The sequence below is a fragment of the Microtus pennsylvanicus genome, chromosome 5 (genome assembly GCF_037038515.1).
Source record: "Microtus pennsylvanicus isolate mMicPen1 chromosome 5, mMicPen1.hap1, whole genome shotgun sequence".
In the NCBI taxonomy this organism is placed as follows: Eukaryota; Metazoa; Chordata; class Mammalia; order Rodentia; family Cricetidae; genus Microtus; species Microtus pennsylvanicus.
Window position 1 is genome coordinate 50183904 of NC_134583.1, and position 13362 is coordinate 50197265.

Below are 13362 nucleotides of genomic sequence, written 5' to 3' on the forward strand. Positions count from 1 at the left end.
CAAGACAAGACAGGCTCCAAAGCCCAAGAGAAAACCTGTCTCGAAAAACAGAAAAATTAAGATGAGTTACTTCAGCTCTAAGTTACGCTTTGCCAACATGTATGTCTGGATCCTCTGGAGTTAGAAGTCCTTGTGAGCCACCGTGTGGGTACTGGGAATTGAACCAGAATCCTGAAGAAAGAACAGCCAGTGCTCTTACCTACTGAGTCATTGCTCCAGCATCAGAATGCACTATATTTTAAAAATAGATAAAAGCTTCAAAACTTAGGAAAAGTTTACACTTCCAGTTTGCAGTCTGATTCTATATGTCTGGAGGTTCTTTGGGCACACATCAAAGGAGGAAATACGAGGACAGACAAAGCAAAAGCACCTTTGGGGAACTGGGTGTTTTTCCTAAGGAATTTACTCGGTCAGGAATCTCAGTCTGAGCTAGCTGCTGAGAGCTGGAGGTGACTGCACCCAACTCGGAATTTTCTTGTTATATGCTCTTGGCCTCATTTGGAAACCCACAATCCTTCCCCTTTTTTCTTGACATAAAGCCAACTAGGAGGCTTTTCCACAAGATTATTTTGCCTTCCCAGAAGACAAGCCCTCTACATATTTTCTAAAGCAAGTAGCAGGCATATCCATGGACAGGTTGGGGCCTTGCATAGGCATCAGTGAAAAAGGGGTTGAGGATGGGAAGAAACCCAGGATGGGATTATCTAGTTTAAATGGGTTAGGATGTGAGGACAGGAAATGTTAGTCACATTCTCCCAAGCCCAGTATCCCTTACCTCAGGAGTTTCCAAGGTCTACTCTGCAAAAGCCTTGATGGGTAGGAAACCTAAGCTAAGCTGCTGTTTCCCATCTTCTTCCCTAGAATGTAGCTGAACTTTCTGTGTGCATACTTAGGATTCTAATGGGAGAAACTTCAGTGACATGGAGGAGTCATTGGCAGTGGGTGAGGGCTGAGTCAGCTTAGTGTTTAACAGTACTTGGGCTGCAGTCCACTGAAGTCAGGCTACCTAATAATGTCACTTAGTTTTGATACTTGCGGGCAAAGAACACTCTTTCCATCATTGGAAACACCCAAGTGAGCAGTGGGCTGCCAGAGAAGGAAGCTGAAGGAGGACAGTGACAGATGTCTTCTACTTTGAGAACTTGTGTTCAGGGACGGCCAGCAGCCCACGTGAAATTAACCCCTTTACTAACTGCCCAGCTACCTGAAGGACACTGTTTGATCCAGATTTACCTGTGTTTGGAGATAACTAGATAATGAAACCAGAGAACACATGGGACTCTTAGGCACACATGAACGCACAGTTTATTGAGAACATCTGTGGACGACGGAAGGAGGAATGCCCTGTACCGCATCATGGCCACCACTGACTGGAAGCTGCGCTCCAATGACTCATGGACCATGTCAGAGGGTGGAAGGAACAAGAGTACCAGGCCCAAGTACCTGGCTCTACGTTGCAAGTAGGGGCAGAGTGGTTCTTGCCTTTCAGAAACAGAGGCTTGGGGGGATAGGGAACTACTAAGAAGAAAAAAAAAATAGAAACTCTAGAATTTAAAAACAACAAAAACAGTCTTCTTGTACATAATTAAGACAGCACCTGCTCTCCAGGGCCTGAGACTGGCAGCAGGGATCTCAGGCAGGCAGGCCAGAAGCCTTCAGGAAACATCAGTGGTTTGGCTGAGACAGTCAGCTGCACATAATTGGTCAGTCACCAGCACCCAGCAAGACTCCATCCATGCTCAGGCAAGGCAGGAAAGCACCCGGCCCATTGGGAATATACAAATATTTACCAGCTTCTCTTTGCTTGTTACAAAGACAGTTATGAAAGCTTACAGCAGATTATTTACAAACAGTATCCTGGATATGGTAAAGGCAGAGATGGTAAAGGCTTGGGGGTGGGGTCTGTAGGGACAAAGTGGCCACAACAGCCTACAGGGTCCCATACTAGGTCCTCTCCCCAGGCTCTGCAAACACTAGACTCTGCAATGGGAAAGGTATTTTAATTCTTCTTGTGGAGGAACTTCATCTTGTTGCCTGTGGGCCAGAGAGGGCAAAGGTGAGGATGTTTCATGGTACCCTTCCAACCTCCATGCTTTTACCTTGCCTCCCTCTCCTTGCAGAAGAGCTACTTAGACTAGGGTGATGCTCTGTAAGGTAGGGAACACCCTACTCAGGACACTTGAAAAAAGTCACTGTGTGACTTTGAGCAAAACCTGCATCTCTGGCTTTGGTTTCCTTTTAAAAAGATATGCTATGGTCCTGATATCACACTGAGCTCTCTGAAGGACTGGGGCTTTGCAGAACTGTCACTCTGACATTACAAGAACAAATATGACTACCACTCATGGCTCATGTGAATAAAAGGAAGGAATATACTAAAAAAGCTGACTTAACAGGTGCACAGATTTACCATATTTTAGGGGACAGCTCCCCTTGACCATCTCCATCAGTAATAAGTAACTTACCCAAACCACGGAGAAACTTGTTCATCCCGCTCTGCTCAGTGTCGGGGAGCTCTTCTAGATACTGTTCCACCCGCTGCTCAAAGAGGCCTGAGACAGATGAACAGCAGATAGAGGGAAAGAAAGAACAATGGAGACATGAATGTACGATGAACCATGCAGTGCAGGTGCAAAGGGAAAAGGCAAACATCTAGTCTAATAGTTGGGAGCATTGTATGCAAACCCCGACTGGGTGACTACTAGTGACACATCTCACAGGTGTTCACAGCCTGACTCCCACTGCTGCCCATGCCTGATATGCACAGTAGTGAGGCTGCTCTGTGCTTCAGGATGTCCCTGTGTGGAGACCTCTGCCTTCGTTTAGGTTGATCCACCATGCTATTCCAAAAGGCTTTTGTTCAGCTAAATGGTTAACAGGAGTGTGTGTGAGGGGAACAACAACTTAGATATAAAGCTCTTGATGATGTAAAGAAGACCCCGTGTGCCGGTATGATATTCACAGGCAGGGTAACTAGTAAATGGAACCATCAGCAATCCAAGGCAGATGGCCCAGTCTTTGCCAAGGGACTTCCCAACTCCTGGGTCCTCAGAAGCCCCCAGACTGCTCAGTCTGGTCCCTTTCCAGGAATAAATATGTGAAGACAGGATGGGCCACCAATGCCTGCTACTCTCAACTGGAGATGCGTTCCCACCTGGGTATGTCTCGTGCTGTGTTTTGTTTGCCTTTTTGTTATTGTTTTGTTTTTATTGTCTTCTTTGAGACAGGGACTTACTATGTAGATCTTGGCTGACCTCCAACTCACAGAAATCTGCCTCTACCTCTAAAGTGCTGGGATTAAACACCTGTGCCAATGCCTGCCCCTTTATTTTCTTTTGAGATGCTGCACGCAGCCCACACTGGCCCTAAACTCAATTCATAGCTGAAGAGGACCTTGAATTCTTGCCTCCACCTCCCAGACATGGCTACCACATGTTTTGTGAAAGGTTTACTGGGACAAAAAGTACAGAGCTCCAAGTCATTGTAGTATTGCACATCTGTAACCCCCAAATAGGAGAGCCTGAGAAGAAAGATTCCCTAGGGTTCAAGGCCAACCAGGTTATAGCTAGGGTCCTTTCTCAAAAACAACAACAGTAACAACAAAAGAGACAGCGGTGGGGCACTTTTAATCCCAGCACTCACGAGGCAGAGGAAGTCAGATCTCTGAGTCCAAGGCCAGCCTGGTCTACCAGAGCTATACAGAGAAACCCTGTCTCAAAAAACCAAATAAATAAATAAATAAAGGGCTGGAGAGATGGCTCAGAGACTAAGAGCACTGGTTGCTCTTCCAGAGGTCCTGAGTTCAATCCCCAGCAACCACATGGTGGTTCACAACCATCTGTAACGAGATGTGGTGCCCTCTTCTGGCAGAACACTGTATACTTAAAAAATAAATAAAATCTTTAAAATAAATAAACAAATAAATAGAACTAATGTACAAGTTTCTATCAGAAGAAAAGGGCAGTTAAGAGGTCTGGCCCTGGATGCCCTGCAAGGCCTAGTTATATTGAATTCTGAAACAGGCCTACAGCATCCCATCCCAGTCCCTATGGCCTTACCCTTTGCCCGGCACTTTCTTAGCTCCCTATCTTGGATGAAGCCAGCAAACATCTGAGACTCCATAAAAACCTCAAGAAAACGGCGGATGCTTTTGGAGGCCACAGACTTGCGGAAGGCCTCTCGCTGGAAGGCCCTTTCCCCCTTCTCACTGTGTGTCAGGAAGAGGGAATAGTGCCCCACAGTCTCCACAAAGAACCGGATAAACACTTCCGACACCAGTCCATTGAGGGTATTACATTCTAGAAAAGAAAAGAAAAATCACTGGTATTTAGTTCAAGAGCCTAAAAGACCATCTCTGATTTCCTTTAGTCTCTTCCCAACAAACTTCTAGAGAACACACACACTGTCCTTGGACCATCTTTGTGCTCAAGGGCTGTTGTTACCTCATGGGCTCATGAGTTCCTGGAGGTTAGAAACTGCTCTAAACATAGAAGTTTACAAATACAGGGACTGGAGAGATGGCTCAGAGGTTAATAACACTGTTTTGCTCTTCCAGAGGTCCTGAGTTCAATTCCCAGCAACCACATGATGGCTCACAACCATCTATAATGAGATCTGGTGCCCTCTTATGGCCTGCAGGCATACATGCAGGCAGAACACTGTATAAATAATAAATAAATAAATAATCTTTAAAAAAAAAGAAGTTGACAAACACTTCCTGGAAACTGGAGACCAAATCACTACCTTTTCCACATCTCTCACAAATGAGGAAGGTCCTACACCGCCTGCAATGGCTTGAAACAAGGCCTAAGAAAACTGATTCATTTCCTGTCAGCAAGAAGTCTGTAGTGTCATGTCTTGGGGCAGAAAAGGCACTAGGCCTAATTAGAGGGACCCAGTTCTTACACCTAAGCTTCATCGGCCAGAAAGAAGCCAGTGCATAGTATAGGGTACCAGGCCTGTGAAGCCCAGACTCAGAACAGAAGGGTTCTGCCTTCACCATCATCGGAGTCACTGTCAGAATCCTGGGAGATCAGTTCGTTCTTCCTCTCCAGAGCCTGCTCCAGAGCGGCTTGTAACTTCCTAGGTAACAACGTGTCTTCGTCATCCATCTGCAGAAGGAAGACAGCAAGGATAACCACAGCTCACACTGATGAGCACTGACTGTGTGTTAGGTCCTGATCCAAAGCTCAGAAAGGTAACCTCACTTCTAGTAGAACTGACATTATTGTCCTCTCCATTTTATGATGAGGGCACTGAAGCATAGAAATCTTCACACAGTTTAAAGAGCAGCCAATGCACTGCACACTGTAGTTTGGACCAACCACAAATTCCTACTCCATCTCCCTGATTCTTCTACTCTGCCCCAAGTGGGAAGTAGAGTGAACTTGGAGCAGGAATTGGCCTAGCCTGTCTCCCAGGTCTGAGCCTGGGCTCCCTACTCTATATTCTGGTGAAGTGGCTATATCTTGGTGCTTTACACTCGGTAGTCCTAAGCTCTGTCCATCCAATGTAGTAAACTGTTTCCAGAGGGGACATGGTAGGTTATGTTCCTTGGTGGAGAGCAAAGAAGATCCCATGACTAACAAAGGCTTTTTGCAGCAGACAATGACTGTAAACCTTTATATTACAAAGCCCACTTCTGTAGTGTTTATATTCCCCAGAATATCTCTAGAGATGTTATCTGATAAAAGCACTGACTCAGAGAAATTTGGAGACCTGTTTTCTATTTCTAGATCATGTGCTCAAACACACAGACCCTATCTCAAAAGAAAATAAAAGTTCACATGACCCACAAAACCTACAGGTTGAGTCTTTGAACTTTCAGGTCCTATTCTTTGGACATTGCTATCCAGAAAAGCTGGGTGTGGTGATATATGCCTGTAATCCTAGCACTCAAGAGGAGAACCATCACCAATTCCAGAACAGTCAGAGTTGCATAGTGAAAAACCAACAAAAACTAGAAAGACAGATCCCACTGAGGTTAAGTCTCCACCCCGTCTATTCTGTAAGCTTGAAATCAGAGCTCAAAAAGCAGGTTGGTGCCCGAGTGTTTAGTACCTGTGTGCCTGCCTGCACTAGGGAAGATTCAGGTTCTGCAGTGTGCTGCTCTTACCTGTCGGATGAATCGGTCAGATCCCAGATTCACCATCAGTGCCTGAGAAAGAGTCAGAGGTAGTGGATCAGGGACTGGGTCTTGTAATGCCCTCTGTCAGGCCTCCAGACTCCCAGGTTCCCAGAGACAGATGACAGCAAAGAAGCAGCCAGAGATAAACCTCCCAGAAGAAAGGATAGAAGCCGTCTGAAGACCAGAGGCCTGAGGTAAGTAGATCCCAACAGCCTTTTTCTTTTCCTCCCCCAGCCCCCAGCTGGCTCCCCAGGTGGCCTACCTCTTCCACCGGAAGCTCCTTTAGTTTGGGAAGGGAGCTGGAGAGCAGGCCAACCAGGAAAGGGGTGGGACAGCAGACAATGTCAATCATGGAGGCTGGGAGGACAGGAATGAAGGTGTGCTGCCAGGAGAAGGGGTAGAGCAAGGCCACCACCGCGTGAGAGCAGCTGGACAGGGTACTGATGGACAGACAGAGAGACAGGGCACCTGAGCCCAGGCCTGCACCTAAGCCCAGGGCCAACACCTTTAGGAAAGGATAGTTAGAAACTAGGGGTTCAGGACATCCTTTGATGTGCTGCACTTTTGGGGACTCAACCAAGAAACAGCCCTGAAGGCATGTGAGCAGCACACATGAACATACAAAGGATTTTGCAGGCGTGTGTGTTTGTGTCTTACACACACATGCATGCACACTCACTCCTGATGTATAGACAGGACTGAACTAGTGGGAGTGTCAGGCTAGGAAGAACAAAGGGTAAGTCAGTAGGAGCTTGTCACGAAGCTACAGTGTGCAAGAGCTGGAAGGTCCTGCACAAGTCCCTCAATCTGCTTCTCCTTTCACAGCTGTGGTCAGTTTGGTCATGAGCAGCAACCAGTACTCAACCAGTTTTCCCTTCTTCTAGCCCAGTACTGCTCTGCCCTCTGGCCTTCTATTCCTTTCTCTTTAGCTGATAACAATAATCTAACTGAGGGGGAGTGCAGAAATCAGAAGGTGTGTGGTGGCCTACACCATTCTTAGGAATGGGAAGTGCCACCCTTCTTTCCCTTCAGGTCTCACTGAAGTCATCCCCTTCTTGTCCTGGAGGGGGCTCCAAACCTCCAGACCTAATGACCAAAGAGGAAGTGGGAGGACAATCACAGCGGTGCAATCCTAAAGTCCACAGGCAAAATTGAGTACACATACCCAGTGTGTGCAGAGGCCCAGTGTGGGATGCCAGTAAACACAACAGAACCCGTATGTCAGGTAAAAGGCCAAAGGACCTCTAAATAAACTCGGTGCTATAACAAGCACCTTAAAAGCAGCTAGCTAGGCACTTATGACCAATGATTACTTGAACCCAAGAGATTGAAACCTGCTTGGACAGCACAGCAAGACCTCCATTTAAAGAAAAGACCTTCCTCTTACCTATGTTACAGATGAGGACACAAAGGCGTGGAGCCCAGCTAGTTTTAAACCTGACTTTCTTGCATCAGTGAGCCTCACCTATCATCCAGAAAAGCCCTGGGAGACTGTGAGCTTCAGGCCAGCTCGAGCTACATATCACAGCAAGTTTGAGATCATTCCTGGTTATGTTGTGAAGCCTACCCCAGGCCCCCAAAGTATCTTTGTTCTCCCTCAGCTTCTGTAGCATGGATTCACACTTTTATACCTAATACTCCAATGGAGAGAAAAACCGGGACCTATCTATAACAAAAACCAACCTCTGCTCCTTTTCTCTAAGGACTCAAGATAGTCGCAGGACCCTTGTGACTAACCTGTTACCCACTGGGCATCTAAAATACTGCTAGGCTTGGAGACCTGTCTCTGAGAGCCATTCTCCTGAGAACAGCAAGAAAAGTAATCTGGGAAAGATCTGGAAAAGGCCTGCTCGGGTCAAGGGACACACTGATCTCCACAATCCTCTCCAATGTGCCAAGGGGTAGGGAGGGGTGGTAGAGGTAAAACCTCTAGAATCAACCAACACCAACAGAAAGAGAGACCACCATCAAAAAAAAAAAAGGACTTAAGAAAAAACTAAAAGGAGAGAGGGCTTACTTAGGCTGTGCTGGAGCCACTATATTTCTGGTCCATGGTCCACAGTCCACTGCAGAGCCCCCACCCTCCCCCTCCAGTCAGACAGACTCCCATGAAAAGGACATCTTTTTCTAACACCCAAGACTGAAAAAACTTGAATACCAAGTGAACTAAAAAAAAAAAAAAGACTCTGACTCTGGGGTATTTTCCTTCTGGAATGTGCTTAGAGGCAGCTGCAACCACCGGAGACAATAGTTATATTCAATAGTCCTACAGGAGCTGGACTGTGGTGTGGGCAGAAAAAAAGGTTCGGCCCGGAGTAGGAGGAATGTGGGTATGGGTGTCTATGTGTAACACCTTCTGGAAAAAAGAACTCAAGATCTAGGCACTGCTAGGGATCACTCCACTCTGGCCAGGCGATGACAGCAGAATACCATAGCTGCCACTCATGGCTCGTCTCAGCTGCCAGAAATGGCTTCTTCACAAAGGCAAGATAGGCCTTGAAACACCTAGAGCACTGGTTCTTAACCTTCCTAATGCTGAGACCCTTTAATTTAGCTCCTTGTGTTGTGGTGACCTCTAACCATAAAATTATTTTTGTTGCTACTTCGTAACTGTAATTTTGCTATGTTATGAATCCTAATCTAAGTATCTGTGTTTTCTGATGGTCTTAGGAGACCCTTGTAAGGGTCACTGCACTCACAAAGAGGTTGCGACCCACAGGCTGAGAACCACTGACCTAGACTGTGGGACACAGAGTTCCACGGCTGTGGAAGAAATATGACAGAAGTAGTCTTTGTGTTTCTTTTTTAAATTTATATTAGATTTATTCATTTTACATGTGTTTTGCCTGCATATATGTATGTGCACCATGCGCATGGTTGGTGCCTGCAGGTGTCAGAAAGGGACATTGGATCTCCTAGGAGTTATGAATAGTTGGGAATCACCATGTGGGTGCTGAAACCAGGTCCTCTGCAAGAGCTGCAAGTGCTCTTAACCACTGAACCATGTCTCCAACCCCAGTAGTCTTCATTTCTAAACTCTCACCATCCTTGGAAAAGCAGGCAGCTCAGCTAGGGAGGATAGCACCCACCTATAACATCAACACTCATGAATGAAGTAGGAGGATTGCAAGTTCAAGGCTAGCCTGTGCTACACAGTGGGATCCTGTCTCCAAATAGCAACTACCAAAGAAAGTCAGCCATTCTAGTTTTTCCGTCTCCTTTCCCTGAGCTGAGCACTGGCCTGGGTTCCTGCACCATTGCCTGACTGAGCAATTAGAAGAATTATTCTTCTTAACTACCTCCTCATGCATACAGAAGGAAGTACACCAGGGATTTGGTACTTACTAGAGGACAAGTCAGCAAGAATTTTTGCTGCCCTCTTCTTAGCACCTGACACAAGGCACAGAATACATCATGCAGCGTACTAGCTAAGTGACAACAAATGCCATGCTAGAGAAATCACTGCTGTGGCTTCTTGGTGGAGTCTTTGACAGAATAGATGATGAGGTATCACTACAGCATCCCACCCTCTCCCTGCAGACCCACCCTGCAGAGTCTCAAACAAAAAACACCTCAGCTGGTGAGAAATCTTATTTTTTTTTCTTCCTAGATGCCTCAGGTCCAGTGACCATTACTTCTACCTCTCCTTACTTCTACCTCTCCCTATGGTAGCAAACAGATATCTACCTCTAAAATTCAAAGTGCCTATCTGCTAGACCAAGTCTTAGGACCCATCCAGCTCTTAGCCTTCCTAAACTAGCTGTCCCAGCTCCCCATACCACCAGTCTCTGAAGCTCCTCTCTCTCCTGTCAAAAAGACTATAACCTCTATCCTACCCATACTCTCAAGTCCCCATCTTGTCCCTCTCCACAGCTCCCTGGAACCAGCCTTGGAGTATTCTGACACTACTTCTCTGAGGTTCCTTCAGCCAGCCCCCGACAGAGCAGCTTAGCAGCCTTCACACAGAAGCACTTTCTGGAGTCCATCACCCCTAAACTTGGCATCCTGCAAAGGCAGGTTGGCTGGAGTTGCTTGCCACTTACCATCTCTATACAATTGTTCCTGCACCTGTACATACATGGCTGTTGCATAGAAAGTATCACTTTTCTGCCTCAGGCAAAGTCCTCAATTGGGTTCTCAATCCTCCCTTCTCTGTTCACAGGTTTGCTAACCTTTCTTTATATAATCTTCATCTCAACACGCACACACACACGTGCACACATGTGTACATAAGCAAGCACTCTGTTACCACATGCATGGTATACACCCAGTTTTGTAAAGATGTGCTTAATTCATTAGTGGGTATGCCACCACCCCATCCCTCTCCTTCCTTACCCTTTGGGCCCTACCTGAGCTTGTCTGCTACAAAAATGACTCTGCGCTCCAACAGCAATGAGGCAAAGATTCGGATAAGCTGGCGCACACTGAGGCAGGTGAAAAGGCACTCGAAGTCCACATGCTCCAGTCGGGAGTCCATGGGCCGCCGCAGCTCTAACACCTGCATGAAAGGGAAGGCAGTGGCAGAAGCCACTAGGTGAGAGCCCAAGACTGCACACACAGCTGCTGGCTTCTTTCCTTTCTTCCAAGGTTCTCTAACCACCTCATGATGCAGGAGACCCAGTATCCCCTTCCCTCGGACTCTAGCTCTGCCTCCACAGTGAGGGCTGAGTGTAAAGATGAGAAGGCTCTAGCCAACAGGGCTGAGGGACCAGATATAGGCTCTGAGGAGAGCAGGGACAGCTAACTGCTCCCACGGATAAGGAGAACCAGAGAGTCACACAGCCCCATTTGCATGAGCCTCCTGCCCCTTTTTCCTTCAGTATGTGGATCAGACCCCACAATCGACTACTGCTCTCTAGGCCAGAGGAAGAGTGCAGACTTGGCCTAGGGACTCTGGCCTCAGTCATCTCTGGGGAGGCAATGCTGTTGTTCTTGTTGCCATGTCCCTTCCCTTTCCTGCTATGAAGACTTCCACAGGCCATTCTGCCATCCTACCCCTTATCTCTACCACCCTAGGCCCTGTGCCAAGGATAAAAAAAGGTCTGACTATTCCTAAAATCTTGCAAGAAAACACGACAGTCTTTATAAAGCCAGGCCAAGCTGTATTCCCTCTAAAGACTATTCCAACATTTGCATAAATGTTCTCAAAATCCCTTCTCTGGAGGCATGGAGGGGGTTCCAGGAGACCCCAGCAGTGACAGGTGGAGGAACATTTGACTCTGTATGGCAACAGTGATATTAGGGCTTCCTGAGAATTGGGATAAGAAATAAATATCCCGGCCGGGCGGTGGTGGCGCACGCCTTTAATCCCAGCACTCGGGAGGCAGAGGCAGGCAGATCTCTGTGAGTTCGAGACCAGCCTGGTCTACAAGAACTAGTTCCAGGACAGGCTCCAAAACCACAGAGAAACCCTGTCTCGAAAAACCAAACACCCCCCTCCCCAAAAGAAATAAATATCCCTTATGGCCTTACGATGTCATAGGGGCCTGTCCCCAGGTGTCCCGACTGTTCTTGCTTCAGATCTGCCCCAGTCACTTACAGGACCTCATTTCTCTCTGACTTGGGCTTCTTCCAGTCCAGTCCCCTAAGCACTGCTTGGTTTTTTTGTTTTTTTGTTTGTTGTTTTTCTTTCTTTCGAGACAGGGTTTCTCTGTTTAATAACCCTAGTCATCCTGGAACTCACTCAGTAGACCAGGCTGGCCTCAAACTCGCAGGGATCTGCCTGCCTCTGCCTCCCAAGTACTACGATTAAAGGCGTGCGCCACCACCACCTGGCCTTGTTATGTCATCTTTTCAGATGGAAACAGGTATCAGGCAGGATACAAGGTCCATGACATAATTGTGTGGATACGCCTTCAGCACACACCCATTGAGCACGTAGGGTATCCCCTGTATTGTGCTGACCAGTAGGTCTTCCTGGGGTTTAATGCCTGTCACGAAAGGCAGTGTACACAACTCTTGCAGCCTCCTGAATCCCTGTTCATGCTTTTCAGAATCCAAGGTGGTAAACACTGAGCTAAGAATTTCTTCACGTACAAAAACAAACAGTGCAGCTGGGCAGAAGAGGAGGAAGAAAAGGAAGACATAACAGAACTCTGTAGCCCTGCCTCCTGAGAGCACTCCAAGCAGTCCCAGTAAGTACTGCTCTCCAGCTTTCAATCTTCAGCCTCCAGTCCCATGCTGCCACTGCCTCTAGAGACTGGGAATCACACAGAAACAGAGTGAGGCAGCCCAAGGCTAGCAGGAGGGCACAGTGAGTATCTGCAAAGAGGGCTGGCAGAGCATCTAAAGCAGGCACCTCCCCACTTCTGGGGTAAAGAGAATTTGAGGTCAATTATAGCATGAGTGAGTTGGAATCTCTAAGAAGGAAATGCTGTTCAGGCAAAAACAAGTGGTCTTGGGGGATAGGAAGTAACCCAGGTAAGTGAACCATGGAGGCCTAAGAAGTGATTAGAGCAGAACCAAAGAACTCCAGGGCATGCCATTGGGCTGTCAAAGCAAGGCCAGCAATTCTGCCCCAGATAACACATCAAACTCAAAGTCTCTTATCCTAGGATGTGTAGAGACCCTTAGGAAGAGTTAAACAGGTCTGTGCCACTGCCTGCACACTCTGTTCCTGAGGTCAGTCCTCCCACTCTGCAGCAGCTGACTCTTCATCTTCTCCCCTCTTTCTTAAAAGAAGATGCCACCTTCTTTTCTATTCTGAGGAAAGCAAAGCCATGTCATGAGAATCCAGGTCTACAAGCCACCATCTTCCCCACCTCTCTTAAGAGAAGACTAGGTAACAGTTGGTTGTCTCTCCCTCTTCTGCCTTATTAATGTCTTCATTGAGGGCCAATTCCATCATCATGCAGACCACCGTCTTCAAGAACACCTGTCTGCACCTCTCACCCTGACCCCGCTCCAGCTCCACAGTTACTTTCACCTTCCTTCTTCTCTTCAAAGCTATACTTCGAAGGGCTATGTATGTGAGCTGGCTGAGCCTTTTACTTCTCCAGGCAGCCCAGCCACCCGGGCTCCATCTGAAGTCTGCTCTTTGTCAGTGCACCTTGCTGCACCCCAGGAGCACCTGACTGGCCCATTATTCCTTATGCCTTAGGGATCTCTGTCTTTTGGCTTCTCAGCCACTTCCTCTCCTCATGTTCTGTCTTCCAACTTCCAGGTTGCTATCTCTCTACCACCGGCTGCTACTTGGGGGTTCCTTAGGACTGGACTTTCATTTCTTCCCTATACTT

The 13362-nt window shown here is 47.3% G+C and overlaps 1 protein-coding gene across 6 annotated transcripts in view; it reads right to left on the reverse strand.

Annotated features, from left to right (window-relative positions):
- Positions 1-1287: 1287 nt before the first annotated feature.
- The window catches only part of Dennd2b (DENN domain containing 2B), a 185185-nt gene continuing 173110 nt past the window's right edge, over positions 1288-13362 (reverse strand). For all 6 annotated transcript variants that reach the window (XM_075971844.1, XM_075971845.1, XM_075971847.1 and 3 more), the window contains 7 exons: positions 10477-10625; positions 6390-6567; positions 6116-6157; positions 5000-5111; positions 4059-4298; positions 2466-2552; positions 1288-2034 (listed from right to left, as the gene is read on the reverse strand). In XM_075971844.1, coding sequence (XP_075827959.1) covers positions 2000-2034; positions 2466-2552; positions 4059-4298; positions 5000-5111; positions 6116-6157; positions 6390-6567; positions 10477-10625 — 843 coding nt within the window. In that variant the 3' untranslated portion in view covers positions 1288-1999. The remainder of the gene's footprint in view (positions 2035-2465; positions 2553-4058; positions 4299-4999; positions 5112-6115; positions 6158-6389; positions 6568-10476; positions 10626-13362) is intronic.